Genomic DNA, 17270 nt, shown 5'->3' with positions numbered 1-17270 from the left:
TGCATCGAAGAATCTCCATTACTTATGAAGAAAAGTGTACCTATAGCAACGAATGCAGCCAATAGTAAGTGAAAAAATGATGACATTTCACAAGTAAAAAAATATATTTTGTTATATTTTTGAACTTCAACTGCTAGGAGCGTGAATCCTGAACCCTTCATGGTCATGCTGACAAACTTTTATGAATTTATTTGTAAAAGTATAGACAGTGGAAATTAAAATGTCCTGTCGTGCCTCTCCTGCCCTAAGTCGGCCAGTTTGACGTCCTACTACCCCCCTCAAGAGTCTCTGCCACTCTAGAATTTGGCCACGCTGGTAGGCCGCCCCCGGTATGGAAACCACGAGCCAGCACTGACTGAATCAGGACAAAGTAACGGACAACTGCTGGCGCTCTGGCTTGCAGTGCAGACACGCAGGGCGCGTGCCGCACAGTGCCCGTGACGCGGGGGTGTCCGGCGTGTTGCAGAGCGAGCGGCTGCCCTTCTCGGCGTACAGCAGCCGCTGGCCGGACGGGGGGCGCCGCTTCCGGCAGGCGCTGCGCATCCTGGCCGTGCGCGCCGCCCGGCCGCTGCGCGTCACCGTGGGCGGCCTCTACACGCTCTCCAGGCAGACCTTCCTGCACGTGAGTCACCTCCGCACGAGAACTCTCTCTGTCGTAAATGCTAGCACGTGTGAGAAAATGACATTCGCTCTTGTCCGGTTCACATTCGGTTGTGCTCACTCGTGTTCTAGTGGCTGTCCGTCTTTTAGTTGACGATCAAAGAAAGTTACCGTCCTCTCCCCTTCGGCGCTACCTTTACAGAAAACTTTCGTCTGCTATCTTCTCTGCCTTTGTTACTATTGACAGGTGTTGCACGTGCAATGCAGTGGTCTCAAGTGAATCTAATGTGGCCGGTGGAAGGATATAAAAATCGTACGTGCTTCTGGCATCCGACAGATTTCCTGCTTTGCAGGGCAGCCTACATGTCAGGGGCACATAATAGTTTTTCCGGGCCCCGACACATAGCCTGCCCTGCGTGACTGGTGTTTTGTGAATGGGGCGGACAGAGAAAGAGGGAGGAGGAAATGGCTGGAGATAGGGCAGGAGAGGGAGATGCGTGAGGCAGGTGGAAGGTGTAGAGGAGTAATGGGTTGGTGAAAAAGGAAGAGGGGGAGGCAGAGATGGATAGAGAGAGAAGGAGGAGGACGATATATATTCAGAGTAAGGAGGGAGGAAGATATGATCAGAGAGAGCAGCTGGAGGAAATAGACGAAGAGGAGATGAAGAGAGAGAGAGGGGAGGGGGATATAGACAGTTGGACATGCAGAGGGGAGAGGGAGTGTTTTCAATATATCTGTCGAATGCATATGCAGGTGAATCCGTGTGGGAAAGGCAGATTACGTATTTATGTATGAGTGTATGTCTGGGATCTCCTCCCAATCCTCTGATCGATCTCAACCAAAGTTGGCACAGAAACTGAAACCTTGAAAGGTATCAGCATTGCGGGGATTATAAACCCGTAGCTCCGAAGGACTGGAGAAAGGGCAAAAAAGTGTTTCATCAGCCCCTGCTGTAGTGGATAGCCCTGCATGACTGGTGTGTTGCGTGGGAATTGTATCAGCTTACCTTATCAACCTGCTATGAAGGGCAGCCTACACATTACGGGCAAGAGGCGGGTTTCCCAGTCCCATGTGACTAGGCTACCCTGAATGACAGGCATGTTGTGTTAGACTAATACTGGCCTGCATTATCGAGCTGTTGTGTAGGTGCTGCACATGTGGATGCCCATGGATGGGGAAACGGTCGAAATGGATAGAAGAATGGATGGAAAGAGAGAGGGGGCAGGAGGGGATGTGTAGGGAGAGAGAGGGGTGGGGGTGGATGTGGATGGACAAAGGAATCAGGAATAGATGGACAGATCGAAGGGTTTCGCATATGTTACTTTATACATTAAATATTTCGAAATGTTAACTACATTTCGTGTGCAGCGTGATATACAGCCTGAAGTAGTATCTTTGCTCACAAAAGTTGACGGTTTCATGAACTTCATAAAGAGAAGATGGAGTGCGATTCAGAAATTGTTTGTAGATGACTGCAGAAGGTTTCGAAAGGCTTCTAGAGATGGCTGGGTCACGCATTTCGACAAAATACAATTTGAGACTGCCAGTTTCTGTTTTCCACAGATTAGCGATCGCAGTACACACTCACAGTGTAAATTCTTCGAAGACTGAGAAGTGAGTTATTTAACTTCAAAGCAGACACTTCGTCATGAAGTAGCGATGTGAGACTATAAGATGTGAAAGAATGATATATTTTTAACAAGCAGTTTCCCTGCAATCGTTTGATAACAACTTAACAGCGGAAAAGACACCCAAATACAAAATTTGTTGATTTAAGTTTTGTATGCAAAGAATATAATGTTTCTGAAAAACTATTTCAGCAAGGAATGCGAATTTGCTTCATTTAGATAGAGTACTTTTTTCAGCATTACAACAGGTGCCACAGTTTTCAGCTGTCTTTTCCTGTGAATCGAACTTAAATGCGGACACTGTTCTTTGCATGTCACGTCCGGAAAGTACACCTCAAATTTCCGTGTGAAGTAATTCTAGGAGTCAGTCTGAAGAATGAGTCAGCGTACACTAAGTTTTACAAAAGGAGCGCTCTCATGGGCTCATGCCTACGAGCAGATCACGTGTGTTTTCTTTTCTTTCTTCTTTTTTTAATTTGTGGTCTTGATACCCACACATGCATGACTCTCATGAAATATTTTCGTTGGTTGTGAACATATTAATCAAAGCGACCGTTAGTTTACTAAGCCAGTCAGTCAGGTTGCAGCTCTCGGCTGATCGGCAGAACGGCAAATTAAGTGTTTACCTTTTACTGTTTTTTCCTCGTAGTATATTCATTAAATTTCGTGTGATTTGTTCTGTTTAAGAGACTTAATCTCACCTTTTTGTAATGGTAAATTCATTCAGGCTGTAGCGCAGTAGTTGCTCACTGAACAGACAGCTACATAGCTCACTAACGCATCGGCATCCATTGGTGACGCATCAGGAGGGTAGAATGTTGCGTATATGAGATTCTGTCTGCCTTTATCGCTTGATTCCTCAGCTGGTCTTGCTGGAATGGTTAGAATGTGTGCATGCTGTGTGTGGCCGGCCGAATTGGCCGTGCGGTTCTAGGCGCTGCAGTCTGAAACCGCGCGACCGCTACGGTCGCAGGTTCGAATCCTGCCTCGGGCATGGATGTGTGTGATGTCCTTAGGTTAGTTAGGTTTAACTAGTTCTAACTTCTAGGGGACTTATGACCTCAGAAGTTGAGTCCCATAGCGCTCAGAGCCATTTGAACCTTCTTTTTTTTTGCTGTGTGTTGATGCTCGAGCAGCTGGCCGCAGTTCGCGAAGAGCTGATTGCATTTGGTTATCGTCTTCAGGAAGCTGCCTCGGGGAATAGTGGTGGCAGAGAATGTTGTACATCACGTGGGACACCTCAGGTGTTTTGCCCACGGGCTCTGACGTCGAGGCACCTCGTGGTGTACCTGACACGGTGGATCCGCCCTCATCGCAGGCGGGTGCTAAGGCGTCGCAGTGGGGACTGGCCGCTTGGCGGCCTTGCCGATGGCCATCGAGCCTGCAGGAAGCGGCTACTGCGGTAGCAGAGTACTTGTGGAGTGCACATGAGGTTTTTTCAGGCTAGGCAGTAGTTTGAGGTATTCTGATGAATACTCACCAGTCGATACGCAGCAAGGGAAGTCAGTCCACGTTCAGAGTAAGTAACTTCGAGTGTCGAAATTTTATCAGTAACTGTTGAAGTATTCGCAAAAAAGTTCGAGAATTTGCTGCCTTCCTGGAAAATTCTCTCGGTGAAGTTATTCTTGGGACCGAGAGGTGACTGAAACCCGAAGTGGAAAGCTCTGACGTGTTTAGCGAGTCGTGGAACGAATATGGCAAGGACAGGTAATAGGAAGGGGAGTGTTTACTGCAGTAGACAAAAATTTTGTCTCTGTTGAGGTCGAAGTTGAGTGTGACAATGAAGTCATCTGGTCGCTTATAATAGATGTTAGGTGTAGGTGAAACCAAGTTAATTGTTGGATGTTTTTATCGGCCAACCGATTTCGTTGTGACAGTTCTAGAGTCAATCAAAGAAAGTATTCGATCAATAGCGCGTAAATAACAGTATCATGCAATACTATTGGAGGCGACTATAACCTATCGGGTATAGACTGGGATGTCTATGGATTCATTAGGTGGCGGGGGGGGGGGGGGGGGTACTGCCAGTCATGCAAAGTACTTTCGAGCACGTTTTCTGAAAACTGACTTGAACAGCTAGTTCGGTAGCCCATACGCAACGGAAATATTTTAGACCTTGTAGCTACAAATAGGCCGGACCTTATCGACAATGTCAGTATAGAAACGGTGATTAGCGATCATGATGTCATTATAGCGCCAACGACCTTGCCACAGTGCTAACACCAGTTCCCGTCACATCACCGAAGTTAAGCACCGTCGGGCTGGGCTAGCATTTCGATGTGTGACCATCCTGTCTGCCGAGCGCTGTTGCCAAGCGGGCTGCTCTCAGCCCTTGTGAGGCAAACTGAGGAGCTGCTTGACTGAGAAGCAGCGGCGCCGATCTGGGAAACTGACATTCGGCCGGGAGTGCGGCGTGCTGACCACGTGGCCCTCCGTATCCGCATCCAGTGACGCCTATGGGCTGAGGATGAGACGGCGGATGCTCGGTACAGTTGGGCCTTCATGGCCTGTTCGGGAGGAGTTTCGTTTTCTAGTTTTATGTCTTTACAGCAATTATGGTTCAAAATGGTTCAAATGGCTCTGAGCACTATGAGACTTAACTTCTGAGGTCATCAGTCCCGTAGAGCTACCATCCATGCCCGAGGCAGGATTCGAACCTGCGACCGTAGCGGTCGCGCGGTTCGAGACTGTAGCGCCTAGAACCGCTCGGCCACCCCGGCCGGCTAGCAATTATGATTACGAAAGTTAATAAATCAGTCAAGAAGACAGAACAAATAAGCAGTTGTTAGCATCTCTCTCAGACAGTGAATTGACATCACTTAGTTCCAGTATGATAGACGTATAGGAATTATGGGCAAAGTTTAAGGAGATTGTAAATCGTAGTCTGGAGAGTTACGTGCCTAGTAGGTGGATGAACGATGGAAAAGATCCACTATGGTTTAATAACGAAATTCGGAAGATGCTGATGAAGCAGACGCTGTTGCACTCTCAGTTCAAAAGAGTACGCACAAATGACGCCAAGCAAGGATTAGCAGAGATTTGTGCATCTGTGAAAAGATGCGCGAAGCTTACAACTACCACCGTCCTATCTTAGCAAAAGATCTGGCACCAGCTCCGGATGGCATCCTAATTCGGTTTTACAAAGAGTACTGTACGGCATTGACCCCTTACTTAGCTTGCATTTATTGCGAGTATCTCGCCCAGCAACTGGAGAAAAGCACAGGTGATTTCTGTATATAAGAAGAGTTAAAGAACGGAACCGCAGAATTACAGACCAATATCCCTAGCTTCGATTTGCTGCAGAGTCCTTGAATATATTCTCAGTTCGAATGCTGGCCTGGGTGGCAGAGCGGTTCTAGGCGCTATAGTCTGGAACCGCGCGACCGCTACGGTCACAGGCTCGAATCCTGCTTGGGCATGGATGTGTGTGATCTCCTTAGGTTAGTTAGGTTTAAGTAGTTCTAAGTTCTAGGGGACTGATGACCTTGGAAGTTGTCCCATAGTGCTCAAGGCCATTTGAACCATTTCAGTTCGAATACAATAAATGTTCTTGAGAATGAGGAGCTTATGTTAAAGAACCAGCATGGTTCTACAAAGTATCGCTTATGCGAAATTCAGCTTGCCCTTTTCTCACATGATATAGTGCGAACTACGATGGAGGGCAACAGGTAGAGTCAATATTTTTAGATTTCCGGAAAGCGTTTGACACGGTGTCCCATTGCAAGCTGTTAACGAAAACACGAGCATATAGAATAAGTTCACAGGTATATGAGCAGATCGAAGACTTCTTAAATAATAGAACTCAGTATGTTGTCCTCGACGGCGAGTGTTCATTAGACACAAGGTACCGTCAGGAGCGGCCCAGGGAAGTGTGATGGGACCGCTGTTGTTCTCTGTATACATAAAAGATTTGGCGAACGAAGTGGGCAACAGTTTGAGGTTGTTTCCTGCTGATGCAGTGGTGTACGGTAATCTGTCGAAAGTGAGTGACTGTAGGAAGATACAAGATGACATAGATAAAATTTCTAGTTGCCCTGATGAATGGCAGTTAGCTCTAAATGTGGAAAATGTAAGTTAATGCGGATGAGTAGGAAAAACAAACCCATAACGTTCAGATAGTGCATTAGTAGTGTACTGCTTGACACAGTCAAGTCGTTTAAATATCTGGGCATAAAGTTGCAAAGCGATACGAAAAAGAACGACCATCTGAGGGCTGTAGCAGGGAAGGTGGGAAGGTGGATGGTCGAGGGATGTAGCGATAGAGGCGTGGCACCGGGTGGGAGGTGGAGAGTTGGGGGGAGGGGGGAATCAAGCTTACAGACAGTGTAAATGATGCAGAGAAGTTAGAGGAAAAGGAGGAGCGGTGGAGGGGATGAGGTCATACATGAGCTGTATGGGGGACGGAAGGCGGACACGGAAGGCAAGGCGGAGTGCTTGGTGTTCGAGGATTTGGAGGGAGAGGATAGAACAGATGAGGGATTTGTACGTGTGGAGGATGGTGGAAAGATGCAATCTCCATAGCCTGACAGACAGGAGTTTCAGGAGGCGAAAATGGGAATGGGCTTTCTGAAGTACGGTCAGGAGGTGCGGGGTCAAGGTGAGGTGACGAAAAGGGTGAGGCCAAGGTATCTCAGGGTGGGGGTGGGCTGGATGGGACGGCCATAAATGGTGAGGTAGCAATCATGGAGACGGAAGGAGCGGGTGGTGTGGTCAATGATTAATGCCTAGGTTTTGGAGGGGTTGAGACGAAGGAACCACTGGTTACACTAAGTGGTGAACTGGTCAAGGTGGGTTTAGAGGGTGCATTGGGACCATTGAAGGGTAGGATAGAGAGCCAGGAAGGCGGTGTCATCAGCATATTGGAGAAGGTGGACAGGTGGGTGCAGCTTGGGCATATTGGCGGTGTACAGGAGATAGAGCGGAGGGGAGAGGACAGAGCCCTGGGGGACGCCAGCAGTGGGATTAAAGATACGGGAGTTGGTGTTGTGGAGGGTGACGTAGGAAGGGCAGATTGAGAGGAAGGAAGCGACCAGATGGACAAAATTGTTAGGCAGGGCGTAGGTTTGTAGTATACAGAGGAGACCGGGATGCCATAAACGCTCACAGGTGATTTGGAGGTCGAGGAAAACAAAAATGGCGGAGACAGGAGTTAAGCTGGTGGGAGAGAAGGTGGACGACATTAAGGAGAAGGAGGGTAAGAAGCCACACTGGGTAAGGGGGACGAGGTGGTGTTGATTAAGGTGCTGATGGATATGACGGGAGAGGATCGATTCTAAGACCTTACTGAAGACGGAGGTGAGGCAGATGGGGTGATATAAAGAGGCGACGAAAGGGGGTTGGTTGTGTTTGAGTAATAAGAGGACGGGGGAAGTCCTCCACAGGGCGGGGTAGAAGCCGGTAGAGAGGATGACATTATAGAAATGGGCAAGGACAGTCACGAAGGAGAAGGGGCTTTCTCTAAGGTGGCGGTAGGTGACACAGTCGTGACCAGGGGCCGTGTTGCGGTTGGAACGGAGTTTAATGTGTTGTGCTGTGATTGTGGTGTTGATGTCGGAGGGGGTCAATTGCCCCAAGTACTGTAGACTAGGAGTAAGTGGAGCGAACGAAGGCCTAGGAGTCGCTACTACATACATAGTCCCCTGCCACAGTTTCTGTCTGTAGGTTCAAGATGGTGTCAGGAACTACTGCAGGAATTTTGGTACTGTTTTGACTCTGAGGTCGACTTAACAAGAAGAAAGATTTATAGATGTAGTTTATATATACACTCCTGGAAATGGAAAAAAGAACACATTGACACCGGTGTGTCAGACCCACCATACTTGCTCCGGACACTGCGAGAGGGCTGTACAAGCAATGATCACACGCACGGCACAGCGGACACACCAGGAACCGCGGTGTTGGCCGTCGAATGGCGCTAGCTGCGCAGCATTTGTGCACCGCCGCCGTCAGTGTCAGCCAGTTTGCCGTGGCATACGGAGCTCCATCGCAGTCTTTAACACTGGTAGCATGCCGCGACAGCGTGGACGTGAACCGTATGTGCAGTTGACGGACTTTGAGCGAGGGCGTATAGTGCGCATGCGGGAGGCCGGGTGGACGTACCGCCGAATTGCTCAACACGTGGGGCGTGAGGTCTCCACAGTACATCGATGTTGTCGCCAGTGGTCGGCGGAAGGTGCACGTGCCCGTCGACCTGGGACCGGACCGCAGCGACGCACGGATGCACGCCAAGACCGTAGGATCCTACGCAGTGCCGTAGGGGACCGCACCGCCACTTCCCAGCAAATTAGGGACACTGTTGCTCCTGGGGTATCGGCGAGGACCATTCGCAACCGTCTCCATGAAGCTGAGCTACGGTCCCGCACACCGTTAGGCCGTCTTCCGCTCACGCCCCAACATCGTGCAGCCCGCCTCCAGTGGTGTCGCGACAGGCGTGAATGGAGGGACGAATGGAGACGTGTCGTCTTCAGCGATGAGAGTCGCTTCTGCCTTGGTGCCAATGATGGTCGTATGCGTGTTTGGCGCCGTGCAGGTGAGCGCCACAATCAGGACTGCATACGACCGAGGCACACAGGGCCAACACCCGGCATCATGGTGTGGGGAGCGATCTCCTACACTGGCCGTACACCACTGGTGATCGTCGAGGGGACACTGAATAGTGCACGGTACATCCAAACCGTCATCGAACCCATCGTTCTACCATTCCTAGACCGGCAAGGGAACTTGCTGTTCCAACAGGACAATGCACGTCCGCATGTATCCCGTGCCACCCAACGTGCTCTAGAAGGTGTAAGTCAACTACCCTGGCCAGCAAGATCTCCGGATCTGTCCCCCATTGAGCATGTTTGGGACTGGATGAAGCGTCGTCTCACGCGGTCTGCACGTCCAGCACGAACGCTGGTCCAACTGAGGCGCCAGGTGGAAATGGCATGGCAAGCCGTTCCACAGGACTACATCCAGCATCTCTACGATCGTCTCCATGGGAGAATAGCAACCTGCATTGCTGCGAAAGGTGGATATACACTGTACTAGTGCCGACATTGTGCATGCTCTGTTGCCTGTGTCTATGTGCCTGTGGTTCTGTCAGTGTGATCATGTGATGTATCTGACCCCAGGAATGTGTCAATAAAGTTTCCCCTTCCTGGGACAATGAATTCACGGTGTTCTTATTTCAATTTCCAGGAGTGTATTTTATGTTTAATGGCTGAATTGCGATGAATTAAATTCCACACCACTGTGAAAATAATGCCACTGCCATCTACTGGAGAATGAGAGAACTTCTTGGAATCATACATGTTATTGTACACTAAGTGAGAAACCCGGTGTTGCTGAGGTATTTGTTTATCGCAGCCTTCTATTACTGGATATTCTCCTCCCACCTCTCTCTTTCCACTCCTCCTACCCCTCTACCGTTAATCTTTGTCTGCCTCCTCTCTCTCTGTACAACATTAAATAGCGCAATTATTGTGCAGAATTTAACGATTTTTTTTTGTTTCGTGTTGCTACTAAGTGGTAGAAGTTTCCATTGAAGAGCTGTGTTGAGACGTGACAATACTTGCTATAAGAGGGGTGTTCAAAAAGTAACAAGGAATATGTAATTGCACGTGTTGTATTAGTTCACTTCGCACAAATTTTCTGTCATTGTGTTGGTAAACATGACTGAAAAGTATGTGCACAATGTTGAGCAGTTTCGCGTATTGCGTATTTAGTCTGTTGCCAGCTGTGAGAAAGAACGCTGCCGGTGTTTTGGAAGGTCTTTTTTCAGTCATCGGTCTCCTGACTGGTTTGTTGACGGCAATTGCAACCTACGTCCTCAGTTATGTGCTTATTTTGGTAATATCACAGGTTGTTTATTTTGCATATAAACGGTTTTAGAGAATTCGTATTAAATTTTGTTGCAACCGATGAAACGTTGCAAAAAGTGAAAGAAATGAGCACAAGTGATCGCCGTATCGTAATCAGAGAAGTCGGTGATGGCGTTGCGATGTCACCTGGTCGGGCCATGAAATTGTTTCAAATGTTTCGGGTAAATATGTTTCGAAATTGTTCAGTTTTTAACGAAAAGAGCCGCACTTAGTAGCCGCGCGGTCAGGGGCGCCTTGTCACGGTCCTTGCGGCTCCCCCCGTGGGTCATTCGAGTCTCCCTCGGGCACGGGTGTGTGTCTTGTCTATAGCTTAAGTTTGTTTAAGTTAGATTAAGTACTGTGTAGGCTTAGGGACCGACGACCTAAGTAGTTTGGTCCCACAAAAAAAAAAAAAAAAAAGAGCGACGAATGCAGGCTACTCAGAAGTCACTACATGAAGTTAACACAGATGTAGAACTATTAAAATGAGTCATAGCAGATGGTGAAATACGATTTGACGGATTTGACGTTGAAACTAAGGTCGAATTTCCCCAGTGGAAGAGGCAATCTGGATCGCCAAAACCGAAAATCGCTCGACAAGTACGTTCAAACGTGAAGCTAATGCTCACAGCCTTCTTCGAGTTTAGCATTGCAGTGTACCGTACGATCTTGCCAGAAGCTGAAACGAACAATAAGGAGCACTGCTTACAAGTACAGCGTCATTTGCGTGTAGCAATCCACAAAAAAGTCTGGATTTGTGGCGAAGGAGTTCGTGGCGTTTGCATCACGGCGATTCACCTCCTCACATTTCGTTGCGTTTTCGCGAATTTTTGCCCGAGAACAATACTGTATTAATTCCCTAGCCCCAATATTAGCTCCATGTGATTTTCCCTGTTCCCAAAAAAAATAAAGGGAAGTATTTTACAAGCATAGATGAGATTAAAAACTAGTCGCTGATTGGGCTACAAGCTATCCCAAAGTTAGAGTTCCAGAAATGTTTCGAGTTTTCGAAAAAGCGCTGGCGTAAGTGTATAATATGTAAGGTGGAATATTTTGAAGAGAATAACATCGATGTAGACTAATGAATAAAGCCAGAATTAGACTCAATATTCACTACAATAATGCTGTTGTTTCTACTAACATTGTACATGAACCCCTCAAATAAAAGTAATGTTGTTGTCCACCCCAGTTTCGACGAAATACACTAAAGCGCCAAAGAAACTGGTATAGGCATGCGTAATCAAATACATAGATATGTAAACAGGCAGAATACGGCGCTGTGATCGGCAACGTCTATATAAGGCAACAAGTGTGTGGCGCAGTTGTTAGATCGGTTACTGCTGCTACAAGGGAAGGTTATCAAGATTTAAGTGAGTTTGAACTTGGTGTTATAGTTGGCGCACGAGCGATGGGACACTGCATCTCCAAGGTAGCGATGAAGTGGGGGTTTTCCCGTACGTCCATTTCACGAGTGTACCGTGAATATCAGGAATCCGATAAAACATCAAATCTCCAACATCGCTGTGGCCGGAAAAAGATCCTGCAAGGACGGGACCAACGACGACTGAACAGAATCGTTCAACGTGACAGAAGTGCAACCATTCCGCAGATTGCTACAGATTTCAACGCTGTGCCATCAACAAGTGTCAGCGTGCGAACTACTCAACGAAACATCATCGATATGGGCTTTCGGAGCCGAAGGCCACTGGTGTACCCTTGATGACTGCACGATACAAAGCTTTACGCCTCGCCGGGGCCCGTCAACACCGACACTGGACTCTTGATACATGAAAACATGTTGCCTGGTCGGACGAGTCTCATTTCTAACAGTATCGAGCGGATGGATTTCAAATTGTATCGAGCGGATGGACGTGTACGGGTATGGAGAAGCCTCATGAATCCATGAACCCTGCACGTCAGCAGGGGACTGTTCAAGCTGGTGGAGGCTCTGTAATGGTGTAGGGTGTGTGCGTGATGTGGGACCCTGATACGTCTAGATATGCCTCTAACAGGTGGCACCTACATAAGCATCCTCTCTGATCACCTGCATCCACTCATGTCCACTGTGCATTCCGACGGACTTGGGCAATTCCAGCATTACAATGCGATATCCCACACACAGAGTGGGTCCAGAAACACTCTCCTGACAAGGGAACCTCCCCATCACACCCCCATCAGATTTAATTCTAAGTTGGCACAGTGGATAGACCTTGAAAAACTGAACACAGATCAATCGAGAAAACAGGAAGAAGTTGTGTGGAACTATGAAAAAATAAGCAAAATATACAAACTTAGTAGTCCATGCGCAACATAAGCAAAATCAAGGACAGGGTGAGCTGTGGAGCGCCGTCGTCCTGTGGTTAGCGTGAGCAGATGCGGTACGAGAGGTCCTTGGTTCAAGTTTTCCCTCGAGTGGAAATTTTAATTTTTTGTTTTCAGTTTATGTCACAAACTCTTATGTTTTCATCACTTTTTGGGAGTGATTATCACATCCACAAGAAAACCTAAATCGGGAAAGGTAGAAGAATCTTTTTACCCATTCGCCGAGTGTACAAGTTCGGTGGGTCCACAACATATTCCTGTCATGTGACGCACATGCCGTGACCAGTGTCGTATAAAATATATCAGACGTGTTTTCCTGTGGAGGAATCGGTTGACCTATGACCTTGCGATCAAATGTTTTCGGTCCCCATTGAAGAGGCACGTCCTTTCGTCGACTAATCGCACGGTTTTGCGGTGCGGTCGCAAAACACAGACACCAAACTTATTACAGTGAACAGAGACGTCAATGAACGAACGGACAGATCATAACTTTGCTAAAATAAAGAAAGTAAACTTATCACTCGAGGTAAGACTTGAACCACGGACCTCTCGTTTCGCAGCTGCTCACGCTAAGCACGAGACCACGGCGCACCTATGCTTACATTATCCTTGATGTTGCCTATCTTGCGCATGGACTACTCAGTTTGTATATTTTGCTTATTTTTTCATAGTTCCACATAACTTCTTCCTGTTTACTCGATCGATCTGTGTTGAGTTTTTCAAGGCCTATCCACTGGGCCAACTTATAACTAAATCTGGGGGGGGGGGGGGGGGGGGTGCGATGGGGAGGTTCTCTTGTGAGTATAAAAACTTCTGCTCGCCGCCAAAGTCCCTAGACATGAACGTTATTGAGCATATCTGCGATGTCTTGCAACGTGCTATTCAGAAGAGATCTCCACCCTGTCGTACTTCGTACTCTTCTTTGGCTCTTCAGTGTAAAAGAACTTTCCAGTTTCCGTACTTGTGTCATGTATTTAGACAGCCAGTCAATTACATCAGTGTCTTTACGAGAATCTTTCTTTTCCTTGAGATCTCTTCCAGAGAAGTCCCATTTCTCGTACAAAGCAACTGTCTGCAAAAGAAAATTGTTTTTTTGTTTTGTTTTTGTTTTATTGGAGTAATTGAGTTAGTTAAGTATGGAGACAGTATCAGAAAACTCTGAAAAGAACATGTTGTTGTTGTGGTCTTCAGTCCTGAGACTGGTTTGATGCAGCTCTCCATGCTACTCTATCCTGTGCAAGCTTCTTCATCTCCCAGTACCTACTGCAACCTACATCCTTCTGAATCTGTTTAGTGTATTCATCTCTTGGTCTCCCCCTACGATTTTTACCCTCCATGCTGCCCTCCAATACTAAATTGGTGATCCCTTGATGCCTCAGAACATGTCCTACCAACCGATCCCTTCTTCTGGTCAAATTGTGCCACAAACTTCTCTTCTCCCCAATCCTATTCAATACTTCCTCATTAGTTATGTGATCTACCCATCTAATCTTCAGCATTCTTCTGTAGCACCACATTTCGAAAGCTTCTATTCTCTTCTTGTCCAAACTATTTACAGTCCATGTTTCACTTCCATACATGGCTACACTCCATACAAATACTTTCAGAAATGACTTCCTGACACTTAAATCTATACTCGATGTTAACAGATTTCTCTTCTTCAGAAACGCTTTCCTTGCCATTGCCAGTCTACATTTTATCTACTCTCTACTTCGACTATCATCAGTTATTTTGCTCGCCAAATAGCAAAACTCCTTTACTACTTTAAGTGTCTCATTTCTTAATCTAATACCCTCAACATCACCCGACTTAATTCGACTACATTCCATTATCCTCGTTTTGCTTTTGTTGATATTCATCTTATATCGTCCCTTCAAGACACCATCCATTCCGTTCAACTGCTCTTCCAAGTCCTTTGCTGTCTCTGAGAGAATTACAATGTCATCGGCGAACCTCAAAGTTTTTATTTCTTCTCCATGGATTTTAAGAACTACTCTGAATTTTTCTTTTGTTTCCTTTACTGCTTGCTCAATATACAGATTGAATAACATCGGGGAGAGGCTACAACCCTGTCTTACTCCCTTCCCAACCACTGCTTCCCTTTCATGTCCCTCGACTCTTATAACTGCCATCTGGTTTCTGTACAAATTGTAAATAGCCTTTCGCTCCCTGTATTTTACCCCTGCCACCTTGAGAATTTGAAAGCGAGTATTCCAGTGAACATTGTCAAAAGCTTTCTCTAAGTCTACAAATGGTAGAAACGTAGGTTTGCCTTTCCTTAATCTTTCTTCTACGATAAGTCGTAAGGTCAGTATTGCCTCACGTGTTCCAGTATTTCTACGGAATCCAAACTGGTCTTCGCCGAGGTCGGCTTCTACTAGTTTTTCCATTCGTCTGTAAAGAATTCGTGTTAGTATTTTGCAGCTGTGGCTTATTAAACTGATTGTTCGGTAATTTTCACATCGCAGAACATAACTGATACATAATCTGGACCGGAAGACTTACTTTTATTGAGTGACTTAAGCTGCTTCGCTACAACGAGGCAGCTACTTCTAACTTTCGGCAGTTGTTGTTCATTCGAATTCAGCAATATTTACCTCTTCTGCTTTGGTGTGGGAATTTCGGAAAAATGTGTTTCGTAACTCTGCCGTAGCGGCACTGTCACCGTTGCCATGGCGCACGAGTCTGCCGGCCGACTGTACACATGGAGAGGCGGCTGGCTGACTGCACCAACAGGCTGGCGCGAGCCGTCGCGAATTGCTGCCGGCTCTGGACATGTGACGCGGGCACTCAGCTGATAGGAGCGCGTCTTGTGGTACGGAGTTAATGTCCGAGGGGTGTCACGGCAAATGGGAGAAAGGCCACACGGGAAACGCAGCTCGTGCTGGACTGACACTGTAGTCGCGCAGACGGGAGAGTGCGATGGGACACAGCTACCATCAGCGACGCGAGATGTCCGTTCCGAACGCCGATTAAATATGGAACAGGTAACATCTGTGACTCGTGAGATCTTTCCTGGCATGCATTCACTAAATCATATAAGTAAGGCTGCGTCCTGAATTTTAATCATAACTCTTTCCAGTGGCACATAAATAAACTTACCTCTACGCCAAACAAGTCGCGCCGAGTTGTAGACCATAGGCAGCAGCACGGCAGAAGCGAGTGATGGGAAGGACTGTTTCCTCCTTCCTCGTTTCCACACCACCTCCCCTCTTTCCCCCCACCCTCCGTCCCCGAAGAAATTCTCCTCCGCTGCCTACCAATCACTGTGTATGAATAGTACTGCCGCACAGAGAGTAAGAAAGAAGGAGTTGCGTGGCATTGTTGGTGGGGAGACAACGATGGGTGGGTTCATCGAGGGGTAGGTTCGTCTACATAATCGGACAGATTCTTCGGCATCCGTGCACAGTGGTCGTATTGCTGGGTGCCGTATCTTAAGTGTATCTACTAAGTGCAAAAGACTGTGATGGGTCCTTGTATTGTATGGTGTCATGTTTGTTATATGGACCGGACAGAAAGGATGGCGTTTTTCCTGGTCCCGGCGCATGGCCTGCTCGGTTAGCACCAACGGGGCTGGCGGCTTAACAACCCGTATAAAGGATGGATCGCCATCAGCATGCCCTTGCTTCATGACACATTGCAGAGAGGTGTGGAATTTAATCCTGGATACTGGCGTGAAGACTGGTGATCGGGAACTCTACATCAGCACCTCTGTCCCCATTTAGTATCAAATACGAACATTTTTATGTTAGGCTTTACCGTGACTGTTACTGACATTAAATGAAACAACAAGTTTACTGTTACCAGTCACCGTTTTATTTTAATTTTTCCACGACGCGTTTCGAAGGTTTAAACCTCCATCATCGGGTGGATTTACGTTAATTAGTATTACATATGTGTGTATGTTGTGTTACGATTTTGGAGGAACTTGTGGCACTGCCTAGTGGGGAAACAAGACGCTATTTCAGAATATGGTTTTGGATAGCATTTGACAAAAAATAAACTGATATCTAATGGTAAACTTTAATAAGTAAACTAGAGTACCTCCAGTGGTCACAGGTTCGTTTTTCTGTCGTAACACTTCACATGTATACTGCCACATTTGTAAACAAATATGGCGTCTGGAATCAGCTGGGTGCGATTATGTCTTCTCTTCTGCTGTACGAACCTTGCACCCAGCTGATTCCAGACGCCATATTTGTTTACAAATGTGGCAGTATACATGTGAAGTGTTACGACAGAAAAACGAACCTGTGACCACTGGAGGTACTCTAGTTTACTTATTAAAGTTTACCATTAGATATCAGTTTATTTTTTGTCAAAAGCTGTCCAAAACCATATTCTGAAATAGCGTCTTGTTTCCCCACTAGGCAGTGCCACAAGTTCCTCCAAAATCGTAACACAACATACACACATATGTAATACTAACTAATGTAAATCCACCCGATGATGGAGGTTTAAACCTTCGAAACGCGTCGTGGAAAAATTAAAATAAAACGGTGACTGGTAACAGTAAACTTGTTGTTTCATTTAGTGTCAAATACTCATAGCGAATATTTGCTCCAACATCGTAATTCAGAGACGAGCGCCATCTCACAGGCACACGTAAGTGAAATCAGCTGAGGACCGCTCTGTAAAGGTCCTCCGCAATACATACAAACACTTGGAAAAATTCCCACTCCCACAGGTACGGTACTGATGGATCCATTATCAGAGGCAGTACACGTCAGCGTACCAGCAACAGGTGACTGGGATTGCAGCGACATGCGGAACTCATATACCAATCTGTGCACCGCCTAGAGTGCAAAGTTTAGCCACATTCGTTTGACGACTAATGTGCTAATACCGCTGCAAGATGTAGCAACAGCTAGCAGGGTAG

At 46.9% G+C, this 17270-nt stretch overlaps 1 protein-coding gene across 1 annotated transcript in view; it reads left to right on the top strand.

The window, feature by feature from the left end:
- LOC126188828 (odorant receptor Or2-like) overlaps positions 1 to 17270 on the top strand; it is a 109049-nt gene that overhangs the window by 67285 nt on the left and 24494 nt on the right. The window contains exon 6 of the mRNA XM_049930441.1: positions 467 to 622. Coding sequence (XP_049786398.1) covers positions 467 to 622 — 156 coding nt within the window. The remainder of the gene's footprint in view (positions 1 to 466; positions 623 to 17270) is intronic.

This window comes from Schistocerca cancellata, chromosome 5, assembly GCF_023864275.1.
Source record: "Schistocerca cancellata isolate TAMUIC-IGC-003103 chromosome 5, iqSchCanc2.1, whole genome shotgun sequence".
Classification (NCBI taxonomy): Eukaryota; Metazoa; Arthropoda; class Insecta; order Orthoptera; family Acrididae; genus Schistocerca; species Schistocerca cancellata.
This window is presented reverse-complemented; position numbering and strand designations above follow the sequence as displayed.